General features: G+C 40.7%; 1 protein-coding gene across 3 annotated transcripts in view; it reads right to left on the minus strand.

Moving 5' to 3' along the window:
- fgf13a (fibroblast growth factor 13a) overlaps window positions 1-18,290 on the minus strand; it is a 53,975-nt gene that overhangs the window by 15,929 nt on the left and 19,756 nt on the right. Inside the window, exons 1-3 of one of the 3 annotated variants that reach the window (XM_071518189.1) lie at window positions 15,841-15,871; window positions 9,882-9,992; window positions 2,740-2,843 (exon numbers count right to left, since the gene is read on the minus strand). In XM_071518189.1, the coding sequence (XP_071374290.1) occupies window positions 2,740-2,843; window positions 9,882-9,992; window positions 15,841-15,871 (246 nt within the window). Of the gene's footprint in view, window positions 1-2,739; window positions 2,844-9,881; window positions 9,993-12,909; window positions 13,223-15,840; window positions 15,872-18,290 lie in introns of those variants that run through there. The other 2 variants (XM_071518188.1, XM_071518190.1) reach the window with 2 other exon arrangements.

Consider the following 18,290-nt stretch of genomic DNA (forward strand, 5'->3'; position numbering starts at 1 on the left):
TTCAATTCACCCTCTAATTTAGTTGAAATAGAAAGAGCTACACCCCCTTCCCCCAACTGCATTCTTCCAATTTAACAGGCTAGAGGCAAACTGAACACTCCTAGAAGATGTACTGTATTTCATATGAGAGCTTGGGTTTTAAAGGGTATAGATGATATCCAAGGCAGTTAGCAATATTCTTCTCAGATCACTGGTTTTATATTCTTGAACGTTAGATTAAAGGTTAACACCACCATGAATACCTCCATAAAAAAAACCCAAACGAATCTAAAAGGCAAAATCAAGGCTCGTTAAAACCTCGAAGTTTCTTGAAGTGTCTTCATGTGGTAATGAGAGAGGGAGGCCACAGCCAAGCCATGAGGGGTTCAGTCCATGGGGAAATATTTCAAAGCATTATAACCTTCCCTTTATATTCTCTCTACTATAACCCAAAGCCAGAAAGAAAGGCTTTTTGGCTTTACTCTGTGATTCACAGTGCACATAGCATTTCAGAGGGATTGCTTCGTGTTTCTATTAGAGTTGGGTCAAGCAGTATTTGCAAATAATTCTTAGCTTTTGCTTTAGTCTGCGTGGAATAGAGTTTGCCACATAGCATAGACTGTGGCATAGGATAACATGCTGGAAAGTTGAGAAAAGAAGTCTTTGAAAGTTAATTTAATATTTTCACCTGAGAGTATCTGAATTGCCCTGATGTGGTAAACCACACCCATCTGCTACTCACAGCAGGTTAAAGCCAACATTACAAAGTATTTGCAGATGACGGAGGTGAAGAGCTCTAAACAGGCAACACAGCCTCTACTGCTAGACTCCACTTGTAGAGCCTTAACCAACGAGATTCATCTTTATTAAATTAAACCTGCAGCTTGCTGCATACGCTTAATTACTGACAGCCAAGCTCATATCATTAAAATCACTCACTGGGAGCTGTGAACTGGTGGGGAGCCGTGTTAAATACAGTGTGTGTATGTGTATGTGGGGAAGGGTTGAAGGAGTATGTTTTATTTCAATTATATTTGTATATTCTCGTCAGGCGCGCTCAGCTGGGGCAATCCCCACGGATATGTTTTCAAACCACTGCTAGCGCTCATTAAATTGTAATTATAGACAGACCAAACTACATTCTCAACAGGCTACGGTGAGTAGGCTGTCATTGTTTTGATCTTAACGCTACATCTCAAACGCTACATTAGATCGGTACTTTTTCTTACCAGGAAGCACATATTTATATTCAATTAATAAAGTGGTTAAAGCATAGATTTAGAGAGATTGACACATATCTCTATACAGCAGATCAATTGGTTCTACTTATTATTACCTGCTGAACCACAGGTAATGTGGCCTTGTTAAAAGCACAGATTCTCTATTCTACTACTCTGCTACTTCAGGTTATGCCAGTTTCAAACTTTCTGTCTTCAAACTAATAAATAAAACCTATTCCAGTGTTTCACTATTGTAAATGCAAATTGATAGGCCTACAAATAAAGCTAAGTATAAAACTCAGTATTGGCACTGATAATGAAAATTGCTCCCATTCCTGAATGTAACAGATTTCAGAATAGCATTTAAATGTTAAATATACTACCACTAATAATATAATGTGATATATTGATCCCTGTAGGGAAATTCACTCTCGGCTTTCCCTCCTCCACAGCGAGGTCAGAGGTCAGGTTCAGCTACAAATCAGTGCCTTGGAGCTGGTAAAGATTCAGTGTCTTGCTCAAGGACACTTCAGCAGAGAGGATGCTTGCCGACACAGGGGCTTGAACCCGGATCCTTTGGTTGAAGGGTGGTTTCCCTGCCCCCTTTCACAACACTGCTGTCACAGTAATAGATTATTTGTTGGCAGCGACTGGAGAATAAACAGCAACAAGATCCATGAGTTGTGCGCATCCCTAGCTGTTCTCTGAGCTTGTTTCCATCAATCAGGATTGTCCCTGCCTGCTGAGACCTTTACCATACAGCACAATCTTTACTAATTTGACTATGAGGATTGTCTGTCAACAGCGCAAGTGTGTGTGTGCGAGTGTGTCTGCATGCCCTGTGGGCGCACATCCACCCATCCTGTCAGTCTTCTCAGTGACGCCTGCCACACAATGCGATGGTGACATTTGGGAGGCAGACGAACAGGAACATTGTTCGGCCAGCAACTGAATTATTCATAACTTTGCACATTTAATCAAAGATGAAGAGCCAGCTGCCACGGCCGGATATGTTACTGCTCTCTCCGCCTATACAATCCTTCACCTTTTTTATTGACACTGAATTATATCAGAAAATGATGCTGTTGTTATCTCAACAGGCTTAGAGTGATGTTGTGTCTGAGTGGGCAGGGCGGGAGAGAGATTTACCCATTTCTGCAGCAACAGTGTTATAAATATATGCAAGCAAACAAAATCAAATAGAATCAGCTGAAGGCAAAAGAACTGCTATTGTTTTAACCAAAGCACTGATTGGAACATAACTCGCTCCTCTCTCTCACATCACGTTTTTTGGTGGCAAAAAAACAGTGTTTCATGGCTTCATTCGGCCCACATACTCTAGCTGCTTCTTCCTCATGTCACCATAGTAACTCAGATGTCTGCCAGAGAGGCAGCATTTTGTCTGCATACAACCGGGCTGGAAGGTCAACCGCTAGGGAAGAGGCCAGGACCCCAGCCCATACACACAAACACACACACACACGCACACGCACACACACACACACACACACATTAAACGTAGTGACAGACTTAGACTTACTGATGTGTACAGGTAGCCCTCACTGTTCATGGCCAGATAGAGTTTGGTCTGCACCCCCTGGATGGCCACCACTCGTAGCCCCACTGGAATAAGGTTGAACATGGCTGGGGAGAGGGAGAGACAAAGAGAGAGATGGAAACAGAGAATAAGTTTTAACTTGAGATTAAAACATTTTTTTCCTCTTATTAGACAAGAAATACGAGGAATAATACAAAAAATCCAACAAATATAAAATACCTGCACCTAGCTTTCTTATGACTCTAATTAAGACTTAAGTGATGTTTGAAAGTGTTCCAACAGTGCAGCATGTATGCGTTAACAATGGGGCAAGTAAAGCCCAGAAGCAGATCCACTGAAGCAGAGCTAAACTCGACAGAGGATAAAATAACACTGCCGACCACTTCCTTTAACTCTGCAGCAGCCTCCTGAATGGAGAGTTGGTGCTTAGCGATCTAAACAGAGACCTCTATCTGGAGCTGCCCCGCATGTCAAACCCGCACACACCTTTGTCCCACTGTCACCACACAAGCCAGAAAGTGGACAAAGTCTCCTTTCAATACCAATACCAGCTCTCTCAGTCAAGAAAGGGGATTAAGAGAGACAGAAAGACAGAGAGAGAGAGAGAGAGAGAGAGAGAGAGAGAGAGAGAGAGAGAGAGAGAGAGAGAGGCAAAGGGATCGGAGGGCAAAAGACAGAAACACAATTTCAAGAGCAAGTGTGAGTTTCTACAGGCCCAATATAGCTACAGTCACTTTTAAGGGGTTACATAATTTTTTTGTGTGTTCCCTATCCCTACCTGGATGGCAGAGTGGGTCTTTGGTTGGTAAGAAGAACGCTATTGTCAAACCCCAAATAGAAAGATGGCAGACGCTCAGGGAGTCGGCTACTCTTGGGTATTTCCAGAGGCAATATCCAAGAGTGCAGGAAGTGCAGGAAGCAGAAAAATCAAAGTAACAAAGCAGCTCACAGATCTGACCATTCTTACAACATGGGTTTTCCTATTTTTGATAACAACTTTTTTATATGTGTTAGAAATAGGATATAACTGGCAAGGGTTTGTTAAACCTACCTGGAATGTTTTAGAAAGTGTTGTTTGTTCCCATGGAATTACCAGGTTCCCACCATGTCCTTTATAATTATAGTATAATGGCTTATAATTATACAGTAATTATCTATTTTCTTTTTCCATTCCATCAAGATGAACATGTGCAATGTGTGTTGTGCATCAGTACTAAGTAAAACATTTAAATTTTGTGAGTAAGTAAACTGAAACTGGACTGTAAAGGGAAGAATTGTTTGTTCCAGATCCTTTATGATGGTTGTTTCCTTTTCAGTTCCATTAAAACCAGTATATACTAATAAAATAAAAAAAATCTAATTTATTTAATAAGAAAGCTGAAATGGGACTGTAAAAGGAAACAACACTTATGGTCTGACAAGGTTTCTAAGAAAGCGTAGCCCAATTCTGTCTGAACTGTGCCATTAAACTCAGGCTGTTACCATTCTAAACCTGTGACAACTACAATGTACTTGAACTAAAGAGATTTCTTTAAGTAATTCAGCTGTTTCTAAGATTAGATATATATTTCTTCTATCTTTACATAAACTGTGATGAAGTAGTGTTGTGCAGACCCGGTCAACATGGATTCATTTGTAAATTTATGTCCCTATTTCAAGCAAAATATTAGTTATTGTTGAGTATGAGTTATTTGTGATCTAAAAAATTGAATATAAGCACATAAATTGCATAACTGCCTCATCACAGCTACATGTCAATGTTTGATGTCGGACAGTGCTGCTGTCTGCTTCATGCCATCTACCAGTGGACAGGGTCACTCTGTACCATGGGACACAGCCTAGCACATCTGCGCAGCAAGGGATTTAACCAAACACACCACACACATTCTCACATAAACACATCCATCACATGCATTAGCACACTCGCACACTGGTCTAATTATTCACTGTGATTTCAACTATTGTGGTGGAAAAAAATGGACATTTAATATATTTTAACTACAGGTGTAGTAAATTAAATTACTACGCTGCAAAATGCTCCTGCAGACATGCACTCAAGGTCACTAACTCAATTGCTGATGCACACATTAACTTGTTTTTGTGCATGTACACATGGAAACACACAGGCAGCACATGCACACCTGTGCACACAGATGTCACCCACACACACACCTGTCTGTGGCCAGTGGGGTGGGGAGGCTTGGTCAGGAGGCTGAGAGAGCCAGCGGTGGTCCAGACGGTCAATGAGGTGCACCTACACCTAATTAGCCTCTGCCTATACAGTCTATGCGTGTGTTTCAGAGCATTGCTTTGTTTAACCGTTTTGTTGGTGCCAAATCAATTCTACACAGGTGAGAACCACAATGCTCCTCCCCAACATTTTAAGACTGTTACTTGTCATGCTGTCCATATGGGCTATAACCAAAGTCTGCCAGGGACACCTGTGAGAGGAGAAATTAAACTTCCATTCTCACATCAGTTGCATTGTGAGTCAGAGCGTGCCCTCACTATAGGTCCTCTTGTCAACCACTTAGTAGATCCCTATCTTCTGGCTCCTTTCAGCGAAGTGCAGTATAGAGGCATTTTGATGGGCTCTCTCATCTGCCCTTATCGCTTAAACATTGCAGACCTTCTCTCTCCCTGGGCTTTCATTGTAAACAACAGGGATAGGAATGCATATTTTATTTATTTGCTGGAGTAAACAGCTATAGCCGGCGTATCCTTGGTTGAGCAGAAAGACATAAAAGTCCCAGAAATACACTCTGAACCACCATGTCACGCCTTCTCTCTCAGCCGGTCTCGCTCTGTTTCTCTGTTCATCTTCGTTTTGTCATTTTGTCTGTGTTTCTCTGTCTCTATCTCTCTCTCTGTGTCTCTATCTCTCTCTATGTTTCCTCGTGTCTTTTTTCCCTGTCCTTTCTCGTGTCTCTCTTTTTTCCCTCTTTCTCCCTTTTTCTCTCTTTGCCTCTGTCTCTTCAAATGCCACATCAAAAGTCTTTCTCAGTACTCATTCTTGTCCATTATTATATCCCTGATGACACATTTGATGTGATAATGAATGGCCAAAGTACGATTTCAAAACAACAAGAATGTAGGGAACGAGGAACAATCAAAATCCCAGATGTTTACTTGAATGCACTGGATGGTGACTTGGCCGACCAGAATGTAGATCTGATCTGATCTTTCTATCAAGAGCCTCTCATCCTCGTTCACTGCTGCTATGGCTCTCAAACAGATAGGACTAGCTATTTACAGCATCCATATCTGCAACATCCTTAGGTGTACAATTATGTAGTTCATTTATAAAACTGATAAACTGATGTGTAGATTTCTATGAGCCATGTTTGCAAGTATTTACTGTGTTAACCAATACACATAAACTATGTAACTATCCTTTGTGCTATTTTGGGTGAGCCTTCAGAATGACATGAATTGCTTGTTTTAACAAATTTGTCCTTAAGGTTACCACATTCTGGTACATTCTTCAATATCAGATTGCAGAATTTCAGTGATTTCTTGCCAGGAATTCATCATAGAATTTTTTGGTAATTGCTAGAAGATGGGTCAAAGTGATGCCAGTACCGGTGAACTTGCTTCGCTAGTCTCTCTTCAAATAGATCCATTTAATTGAGTTGTATATAGCTCCAGAGGGGACGTGAGGTAGTGTCTAGTCTTCACTGGAAATCTCCCCTCGCTACTCTGTCAAGCAAATCAGTCTCTGTGGCATCACCCTGTGCAGATCTGTGGCTACCTTTACCATTCAAGTACATATTAAGTATTACTCTAGTGAAGAGGCACCTTTCAATACTTTTTGAATTCAGTTTTTTCTCCTGTAGAGCGCTTTTAGATTTGTGGCACAGCCCGATCCTGGACAAAGGCTCCAATGTCATGATGCCACTGGCATTTAGAATCTGTTCAATTTCTTCCTTCCATATTTTCACAATATTCTCTCGTTCTTGTCTTCTCTTATTCACTAGGTTTTTTTTTCTTTTTTCCCTCTCTTGAAGCATCGTGCTGTGCGAGGGGTTTTTCCTTTTATAATTGCACTCTTCTTACTCTCTCTCGCTTTCTCCCTGCATGGCCACCACTCCCACCATGACACACACGTACACATCTGCAGTCCACTTCATTTCAGAAGGATTACCAGCCATGTGCTGATGGGGATTTTCAAGAGGGGAAACTCAATTACTTCCTGGCTCCTAGAAACACCTGAGCACACTGAAGAGGATGACAGGGCCGCCACCCACTCACAGACCTTTCCTGGCACAGAGAGGCGAAGGGAATAAGAAAGGTGAGGAGGCCTGAGGGACAGTTTTCACGATTGCTTGCTGGCTGTCTCTGTGTCTCAGTTCCACCCACTAGAAACACGTCCAATTCAGTGTGATGATAAACCTGAAGATTCCCAGCAATGGCTGTAGTTGCATTTCAAACAATTTTCCCATCTGTTATTCACTTCGGGAGCAACATACCTATAATTAGAGCACCCTGAATATGACAGCATCATAGATTCTTGGAGTAGAAAAGTAAGTTGTTGTGAAAATAATATTTCTTGACTGTACTTATATGGTTTGATCTGAATGATTACTGCGCCTATACAGCAGCTTTCTTTGGAGTAAAGTAGGTTACTTGAAGAAACATGCAAGGCTGTATGAAGTAAGTAAATAATGTAAGGCTCATTTGTATTCAGCAGCAAAAACATTAGATTTGACTTAATTGCAAATGTATGTGGCCATAACGCCTTTCCAAAAAGGAAATGGATTTTTCTCTTTTTTTAATTAGACTATGTTGAGGCAGCCTTGTGCAACAAGGACTACGCCACAGGATAAATTATAAAAAAAAACACTACTACTACTCTTAGGTTAAATCAAAAATAAGTTGCCCCACTGTATCGAGATGGAGAAGATTTACCTTTCAAACTTAAACAATTTGTTGGCTATAAAATCGGTTGTAAATTAAATTAGCATGCATCTTACATGACAGACACAACAGAAGAGATCATTTGCCCATCATTAAATTTCAAGATCTCTCTCTAATCTTCATCATAGAAAAGTAAAGGAGTGGACATTTTAGCAATGCTGTGAACTTTTGAGTCTGTTTCTAAGATATTGCTTACATGGATGTAGATCTTACCAATTAGCTCAAGACTGAGAACGGACTGCATTTTGGACATTGATACTGTACCTTCCTTTCTTTCACAGATACCTAGGTACAGTTGCCTGTTTTTGCTCTAGATATGCAATCTATTTCCCCAATGCCGATGCAGCACCAGGAAATGGGCAACATAAAATGGAATGGAAATAGAAAGTGGGATTTATGAAACATGTATTTGTTGAGTTATTTGTGGCATTGTTTGCGCTCCTAATGAAAATGTCACGGTGAAATATCAAACTTCTTTATTACAACATCCAAACTCATCTCAGCAACACCAGCAGTTGGATACAATATGTGTTTATTTAAACGAGAATGTGGTAATAACGACAGTAGCAAAGTTACACTCCTTGTGTTTCTGTGTGTGTGCGCGTGTGTGTGTATGTGTGTAAGAGCATGCATTTGAATAGGTCTTCTCCCACCACCACAAGACACCAGTAGCTCCAAGAGGACTGTGCTGCCGTCACCATGGAGACAAGCGCACCCAGCGCCTAACAACGCTATTTTTGGAGCAGTGCAAAGAGCTTCACTCTTTCTCCTTTTCCTATTCAGCAGCCCTCTTTAATTTTCTCTTCAAAACTGTTTTGGTGGGAAAGCAGGCCAGTTGTTATGTAAGTCATCTCAACAGGAAACTGACTCCATGCAGACATGGTGGAGGGTGGTCGAAGTGTGTAGTCTAGTGTAAATCTAGTGTGCGTGTGTGTTTCGCACATGCGTATATGTGCGTGTATGTGTGTGTGTGTATGTCTGTGTGTGTGTACAGTATGTTGACCCTTCAGTGTTCATCTTCATATCTACTCCTGCACATAGGCTGCTCTATGTAGACTTTCACTTTCTCATCACTTCACTGAGGAAAGAAACAAATTACATACAAATTACAAAGGTGTTGTATTGTTCAGACAACAGGCAGCTTGCACAGAGCTTGTATTTATTTGTAAGATGCACATGTCATATCCGCTAAGTGACTAATTAAATATAGAGGTACTAATTCAAAGCCTCCAGAATGTTACATCCGCTTAGTGTCTGGATTATGCAGTACGTATTAAATCAAAGCTGCTCCAATGTGTCACGCTGCTCTTTTTCTCAACATCATTTTTTGGCATGGGGGGCACAGTGGACATCGCACAGATCACTAACCACTGCAAGGCCAGTTCATATCTTCAAAAGCATGTAATGCTCACATGCTCTGTCTGTCTAATTATCAGTCGGTCCATTTCTGCTGTATTGTTTTTTGAGACAAGCGACTGTGTGCTATTACTCTTGCATTGATCTCCTCTTTAATCTGTCAATTGGAAAACAAAGAGCTGGTGGGTGTAATGATAATGATAGGGACGCATCAATACACCAGAGTATAAAACATGGCTGGCTCTCACCAAAGAGGCATTGTGTAGGAGATTAAAAAAGCCAATCAACAACCGCAGTCAGGTTGCTATAGAATTGATTAAACACAATTGAATGCTCCTCATCACTGCAACAACATTTTCTTATCCACTGAATTGTAGGTTTGGGGGTCTTATCCACTGAACTGGTTGAGATGCATCGTGAAAAAAATAGCATTATGTAGGTCAACATACTACAAATCCATACTGTTTATCCACAGAAGTAAAAATAAAAATAAACACAAACAACAGCATGCAGTGCTGTGCAAAACTAAGCAGCACTCAGAGAGAGAGAATGCAGCAATGATATTCAAACCTAAGCAGAACAAAGCTACTACTATTTGTCTCTTTGAAACAGAACCAAGGGGCATGACTTTGGTGTTCAGGATAACGCAATGTTGCTACGCAGTAAGTTTGATGCTGGTGTAGGGAGATAAATGGTAGACTGAATAAGGTTAATGCAATCCTGTTTGTAGTGCATGGAATTGACAGCACTAAGGTTAAAAGTTCTCCCTGTCCTACTTACGCATAAAACTCAGGTAAGGCATTAGATGTATGATGAAAATAAAGGGAACAGAAAATCAGAGTGAAACTTACTGTAACCATTGTCCTCCTCCTTCGTCCCATCAATGGTCCCATCTGCCTGCAGCTGCAGGTGGAAACCCTGTCGACTGTACAGCTTCGTCACGATCCCCTTCAGCTGGGGCTCTGTGGGTGCAGAGAGGGAAACAGAGAGACAGGGAGACAGAGGGGTGAGACCAGAGGTTTTATCAAGGCTCTGGGCTTGATGATATCTTATATGCAGGTTTCCAGGCACAGGACAGAGCCACTGTAAGAGCCATTTCATTTAAATTGTTCAGTGGTGCATGGACAAATGGAGAACCATGAGGTCTCATGGTGTGAAATAACTTTTATACCATGCATGCCCACTCAAATGAACAGTGATGGAAATCAGAAGTTGTTTAGATATATAATGGAAGTGCAAGATTAGAGGGACAAATTGATGTTGATGGTATTTAAATGGAAAAAAAAAAACTACAGCTTGTGCAGTGTTACTGCATTCTGAACACACGCATGAGCATTGGCAAACTGCTCCTATCTTTTCTCTTCACAGGAACAGAGGTGACTACAAAGACAGTCTGGGCTTATTCCACAGACCCTTCAGCTAGACTGCACAGCATTAACAAGATAGATGCTCGAGTGCAAAAGCAAATATCTACTTTAAAAACTGCTTTCATTTTCTGAAATCGCGCTGTGTGGCTGTGCAGCCTAGTAAAATGCCATGTGATCCAAAAGGAGATATCCAAACGTTAAAAATTGTGATACCTACTCTTACAAGATATTGATAGCACAATATGATGGTGGTATTTAAGTGTGAGTAGATAACTTAGGACTAAATGATAACACTTATACAGACTGGCTCCTTTATATTTGAGCTATTGAACAAGGAACTTAAATGATTGGTCTTGGTTTTTATTGCTGTTTTTTTTTTTTTTCCAAAAAAGATTTATAACATTTTGGAAATGAAGACTTCAAATATCCCTATGATTTAAAATAGAAAATTGAGTGTCACTAATCATTTAAGCCCATAACATCATACAGACAAAATGGCAATAAAAAAAATCACCTGGACTTCACAAGTGAAAATGACAATAGTTTCAGGTGGTAGAGCATATATCTTTGAAGTGGCTAGGTATCCTGCCCGTGTCACATCACTGTAATGTCTGGTAAGTGCTAAGTGCTATCCATTCCCTGCTCACTGTCCCAAGTGGAGTGTCCTTTACTGTGGTCTACCACACCTTTCATCTATCCTTTCATCTCACTTACCTTTCAAAACTGCCATTTCTAGCCACACTAAGGTTACTTCTGCAGCACACAAGGTTTACTCACTCAAGGTTTACACATGCTATAACTGTATTGTGATGATTCTGTTGCTGCACTTTTAGACCAAAAAGAGTTCATTCTTTCCCATCCTCTACTGGACAAAGGAATTAGCTTGAAATAGAGCAGTGCAGCAAACAGCAACTCTACAGTGGGGTGCTTTTCACACATGCGTATGCTTTGAGATGCGTAGACATGGCAGCATGTATACACACACACTCGCACACACATACACACACTACTCGACATTACACTACCCTGCACTAAACTACACATAGCGACCACTCCCCACCATGTCTCCAAAAGGAGTCAGTTGTGTGTTTGGTGAGGCGCCACATGTGTTATGTAAGCCACACAGAGACACTCCCGCTCCTTGGCACTCGTTGCTCCCTCCCCAGGGTAGAAATGGGACAGGGGAGTGAGAAGGGAGGCAAAACTGTTGGATGGTTAAGCCCCACTTCATAAATATACACCTCAACCTCCATGTGCATAATATGCTGAGTTACAAAACAGCCTGGAAACGAGATGGAAGTGGATGGAAGTGGAATTAGCCAAGCTCATTAAGGGGAGAAAACACTGGGCTGAATCACGCTCAGCAAGCCTCCGCAGTCGTCATTAACCTGCAGCCCGGTCAACCCGGCTCTGTAAACATCAATGAGACGCAGACAGAAGGCGGGCCTCGGACCTCAGACAGACAGCTGTGGTCAGTTCTGCCCTGGCTTTGTGTCTGGCAGTGGCTGCTGGAGGCTGCGGAGGGCGAAGCTCTCCTGACTGCATTAATAACTGCACCTTAATAAGAGCCTTGGCCGCCCTGGAACTGGGCTCAGCTCTCTGGGGATAAAGCACTTAGAGTTATCAGTTCACTTAGAGCTCAGCATCCAGGTTCCTCTCATTTCTTCTTATATGTCATATTTTTTTTTTATCAATTAGTTGGGTAAAGTACAACAACAACAAAAAATGGCAATGATCACTGAAATATTTTTTTTGTGCTAATTGCTAAGTCAAGAAATTTCAAGATCTGCACAAAAACATTCTAAATAAAAGGTGGGGCCTGCCTATGAAACTCTAAATAACTTTTCTCTCCCTTGTGTCAGATTCATCATGCAACGATACTTAAATGATCTGTCCTGATATAGCAGGGTACATACATACTACATCCAGAGTAAACCCTAGCAATAACAGGACTATTATCTTGTACTAATAAGCATAATCAAAGTTGTTTTGGTTTTAGTTTTCTGGGTGATGAATGGTCAAAGCCTTTTCTACATATACAAGTCATATGTGTATAATAATTCTGAGATAAATTAAATAGATAATCTAAGATGAATTGAAACTGAATTGAAATGTATTGTCCATTGTAATTTGAAACAATGAGCAATAACTTAAGTTTTTAATGATTTCCAAAATCTACTTAGCAAGCACTTCTGTATCTAGTCCACCTTGGATTGAATAAAGAGACTGTGAGGAATGAAGCATCAATATAATATGTCCCTCAGCACCTTCTCAAATGCCATAGGTGACTTCTCTGTGGATAAACTTAATAGGGGAATCCCCTTTGTCTCCAACCAACTTTGGCAGAGACATTAATCTTTTGAATCTTACAGGCAAATACAACATATCTATAATCTTCTTGCCTTATTTAGATGATTTTTGAAACATGATAGCACATCACAATAAAAAAACAGACATGTACAGGATATAAGTGATCATTATAACGATGGCCTAAATAAATTGCACACCAGACCTGGTCGCCTCCTTCGCCTCTTCTTGGAGCCAAAGAGTTTGACCCGGGAAAAAACGCTCAGTCGACTGGGTTTTTCACAGCTTCCCTTGGTTTTATTTGGGCTGCTAACACAGCGGCAGGCATTGGACTTCTCCCGCTCCCTCGCCTGCCTTTTCTGCCGAATAAGGGAGCTAGCGATCGCTGCAGCCATGGCCAGTTTGACAGCTTGCTGGAAAAAACTTCCAGTCTATTGTAAGAAAAAAAAATCACCCCTCCTGAATCCAGAAAACTGGATTCTGAAGGAAAATGTCCCCGCGCAGTGATAACAGTCGTCAGTAACTACAATGAGATCGTTAAATAGCGAGGAATGTGCACAATTTGCTACAGTCGTTAATTAAAAAAAGTCCCCGTAGTGCTGTAAAGCCTGTTAGATGACGTCCAAATGGGTCATTTTCTCATGACTTTGGGCGTTATTCGGAAATTGTGCGCTGTCTCTCCGAGAAAAAGTGACGCTCAACAAAAAATGAAAGGCACACGTTCCACTCTGATGCTGCACAAAGAGTTTCACCACAGCACATTGCATGGTCCTCCGATTGTGTCATTTTCTCGCCATCACAACAAATACGCACAGACCCATCCTCTGTAAGCGCTTTTGCATCATCCCGCTAAACTACATGGCCGCGCACATGGAGTCGGGTATAGGCAGATAGTCGTGAATGAACCTTAATGCGCAGCCATAAGAAAAAAAAAACACCTGTTTGCAAACGCCGAGAGAATGTTTGTAATGCTCTTTATCTGGTTCCCCTAATCCTTTACTGAAGCTGCTGCTGCAAAAAAAGACTAAGCACGTTTTTGAAAGGCAACGAAGAGGATGTGAGCGATTACTAAGGCGATTCCACTTGTTTTTCTCTCTTTTGTTGAAGCGAGGCAACGCAAGGTGATAGCAGGAGTCGCCTCATTTTAGATGCAGGATCCGACCCCAGCGCAAAGCACAGACTCAGCTTTACTGCTGAGAGCATCCCATCCCACCTAGAAGCTGGAGAAGGAGCGCAGGGAGGAGGGAGGGGAGCCGACTGGATCCTAACTGTCTACGGTGTGACACTAACCCAGTCAGTGACCACATTTGGGAAAATTAATATTCTCATATAGCCCATCATCTGGGCTTCTTCATATGTCATATCCAGGGAAGGGGGCGTAGAGAGAGGGGGGGAGAGAGAGAGAGAGAGAGAGAGAGAGAGAGAGAGAGAGAGAGAGAGAGAGAGAGAGAATTGAATTGAACAGAGACACACACTGAATTAAATTGAACTGAGAAAGAGAGAGGGAGAAAAAAAACAAAAAACGTAACTACATGACCTATACCCCACTGAGCACTAGACTTGATTTCACCGTGACGTCTCTGCTTTAGCTCTCAGCCCCGTTTTAGACCCAGTAGTGCATACATTATTATATATATAAACAATGCATAAGCTGTAATGATCAACAAAATATGCACTATAGAAGTCCATATGTGCAAGATAATTATTTATCCTTGTCATATCCCAGAAGATGTAGTCTAAGATGTAAACGTTGCTCACTTTTAAACCCTGTGGAGCCTCATTTTAGCCTAGATGGCCATAAACCATTTATGCGTCTTTTAAACAGCTAATCGTAAAATTGCTCAGTGGGACTGCTCTAACTGCAGGCCCGCTCTGTGCAAATAACGACGTGATCGCCAAGATATAGCCTATTAAACTACCGAAACAAGGACAACAACAATAACAACAGCAGCAACAAGCCAGGCTTTTGTGTTTCAGGGGAAATATGCTATATGAGCTGATGGTCGATAACCCACATCCTCTTGTTTCCAGTGTTGGGTGGGGATGAGCCTGCAACCGCACGGGGGGTGCATGCAGTAAAAAGTGCAACAAAACTTTGTTCATTGCCCCGTTACCAGACAGACGCATACAGCCATTCGACTTGACTATGGTGGAAAAAGCAGAATTGTAGTGTAGTGGGATGGAACGGAAGGTAAACTTTAACCTCAAGTCGGGGATCATAAGGCATCACAAACGACAATATAAACACAATTTAGCTGTATTCTCAGTAAAAGCATCAATTTATGCATTTCCCCCTCCCTTAAATACTCATATAACCTGCATTACTATAATGCATACTATGAATTTACATTATAGAAAATGTCAACTGAAAATGCGGGTAAAACTAGGTTAAGTTGGATTTACCATTTACTACATCCATAGGAGTAACATAACCCTAAATCCCAGATCAAATATCATGTTCTGACACTGAACTGACTGTCATCCTCTTCCACAGTCCAGCGATCATGAAGCGAGCAGTTACAGCCTCCCCAATGGTGCCATCTACAGTCCTCCACTAAAACTGCCGTATAGATTTTCTGTTTCTTATGATTTATATTAGATGCCAGTAGCACACCCTCCAACTATCAAACACATTACGAACAATATTAACATCTCATAAAATGAAGAGTCGGTTAAATTCAGTACGTCCTCTAGCGAATAAAAAATAAATAAATATACAACCTTTTAAATATAAGCATTACAAACAACTATAATGTAAAGCTCCAACCTGTGTTCTGAAACAGTGTCAAAAAAGCTACAACCAAACAGCGTCAAACTCCAGAGCAGAGCTGCTGCTCCTTCAGACGAGGTGCTGAAACTGTTATCGCTGAAGGCATCGCCACTTCAGCACCACGGACAGCTCCAAGACAGTCAACTGCAAGACTAATACCAAGCAAAATCACAACCTCTGAGGATGGAAATAATACATAGAACAGAATAAAGAAAAGAATAAATAGAATAAATAAACACAACTACAGAAACTATTTTAAGTATGATTAACTTGGAAAAAAGTCCACTGTAACACAACAATACTGAAACATTAAAGAAAAATACAAAATAAGTACAGCATTCTAAAATAAAACGACAGCTGCCTTACCTGATACAGATTTTCTCAAGGGAAAAGTCATGATTCTCTATGCCGACGCCAAAGCAGTGGTTTGGATACGTGCGGTCCTTGGGTAGTGAAGTGAAAGCGAGAAGTCTACATTCAACAAAGTTCAAACCATTGTCAAAGAACTGTCAGAGGCGTTGTAGAAGAGAAAGCATCGAGGCGGGGCCATCAACAGGAAGATCATTAAAGGACATTAGCGACATGCCATTATGACTTCTAAAATGCTCATTAAACATTCATTTAGAGGTCTTGTTGATCCGGCAAACACGGGCGTGTGTTCACTATACTGCTGCGGCCGGCGGGCCAGAATGAAGAAAAGTGATCGAAAATGCAGACTGTGATTGTACTTCCTTCTTGGGCTGAGAAGACTTTGCTCTCATATTACAAAAAATGATGTAAAATGATCCGATAATGCGTTGGCTAAACCGGTTATGCGGGCCTTTCCTCTTTCGACTGAAAAAAATATCGATGTACAATCAACTGAGACGACAATATGCATTAGGCTAAGCGTTTTTACAAAGAAGATTTTCTGTTCTCTGAAACTGTAGTGGTGTTTTTTACAAACTGCCCAACTAATATTGAGCTTGACCAAATATGACATGGGATTATTTGTCAACATAATTGCACAGATTAATTTCTATACAGCATTGACATACTGTACACAAAGCTGTTTGTCCTGTAAATATTAACACAAACTACAGTCCTATGTAAGACAAATATACAGTGTGATGCATTGCTATTATAGAAGTTAGCACAGACAGGCCTAAGTGAAAGGAGATTGTTTATAGATGTGTATAATGAAGTGTGAGATATTGGGAGTCTTAAGTGTTCCTGAGGGTTAGTGCACTCTGGTGCCTGAGCCTCAAGTAATCAGGTGCACACTTTTGAACGCTAGATGGCGCAAGTGGACCAGATATAGAAAGCAGTATATCAGCCTGGAAGAGAGTGTAGAATGGTGGCACCTATATAAACTATATCTACGACTTCCTAACCCCCTCACAGTGAAACAACACATCACTAATCAAGTGAATGCCACCACTGCAACAAACAAAATATTTCATTGCAGGTTGAGTAATCACACAAGAAGCTGACCTCTAATAAAAAAGAGCAGTGAACCGCGCTGAAGCAAGTATTTTTCTCCCCTTATCAGAGGGGGTCATCTATTATTGTGTCCATGTGCTGAAGGTCAGGGACATCAGATAGGGATATAATATGTTCATGGATCAATATGATGGTGTATTGATCCATAACGGATGTGGGTTGAATAACATAAAGCAAAATATGTGGATGAAAGCACTTGTTTTCCCCTTTCCCGTCATCGATGCTTTCTGCATAGATGGTGCTCCGTAATGAAATAGATAGGATTGCTCTTTGCCATGAAAAACAATCTAACCTTTAACCCCACACACTCTAAAAAAAGACAGATGGTTCACCAAAGGTTCTTTGAAGGTTGAAATGTGCTTTATAGAATTATCACTATTCAAAGAAACACTTGGACCCAAGGGGTCGTTCTTTACTGATGATGAGTAAAACGGTAATGCAACAGTCAGCAGCACCCATAAATACCCATAACCGCTGCAAAGAACATACTCAAGGGCTAGTTACCAACACAAGGTCACTGACTGAAAAGTTTTGTCAAAGTCATGTACATAGGCCTACATAAGAATAAAAAAACAGGAGAGAACAAACAAGATCACTAATTAGCTCCCTGGTTACTACAAAAGATGACATAGCAACCAATAAATCCAGGCTAGCAGAGTTTTAAGGGAATTATTAGATTGGGAGATGTATTTAACCAATCAGATTATTTGGCTGAAACTACCCATTATATATTTCTTTTTGAAGAAAATGGCAACCAGTGATAACGAAACTGACTTGATTTTTTTAGCTATTTATGTGCTGTATTCATTAAACAAAACAAAAACAGGAAAATCAGAGTACAGTTTTTGAAAATTTTCTGATATTACGGCTTATCTTTATGACTCTTTATCACACCAAAACGGTTCTGCTTTGTGCAACACAAAATAACCTCTTTTTTGTACTCAATAGAACCCTTTTTGTTAAGAGTATATAATTTACCCCCAACATGCCATAAAGCAAAGCATAACATTTATGACACTAACAAAACCAACAGGACAAATAAAATCTGTGCAGAATCTAATAATAGGGTTGTAACTCTGTCAGTTTGATCACTCAGGAATGAGCGTTGTTGTTGTTGTCAATATTGTGCACACAAACTTCTTTCTTGAGCTCACAGGAAAAGTTTCTTGGAGCTGTGTGCAACACTGAGGATTTTACACCAAATGATATTCAGATGATAAAGAAACATTTCTGAGGGAGTTTATATTTTGATTAGCACTCTTGGTGTTGTAAATAAAATGGTTTAGCTTACATAACATCAGTAGACTCTCTAGTTAAATTTGATGCTTTAGATT

The sequence above is a fragment of the Centroberyx affinis genome, unplaced genomic scaffold, assembly GCF_046629955.1.
Source record: "Centroberyx affinis isolate AG114_WGS23_722 - 3 ecotype Tasmania unplaced genomic scaffold, CSIRO-AGI_Caff_v1 ptg000557l_1, whole genome shotgun sequence".
NCBI classification, from domain to species: Eukaryota; Metazoa; Chordata; class Actinopteri; order Beryciformes; family Berycidae; genus Centroberyx; species Centroberyx affinis.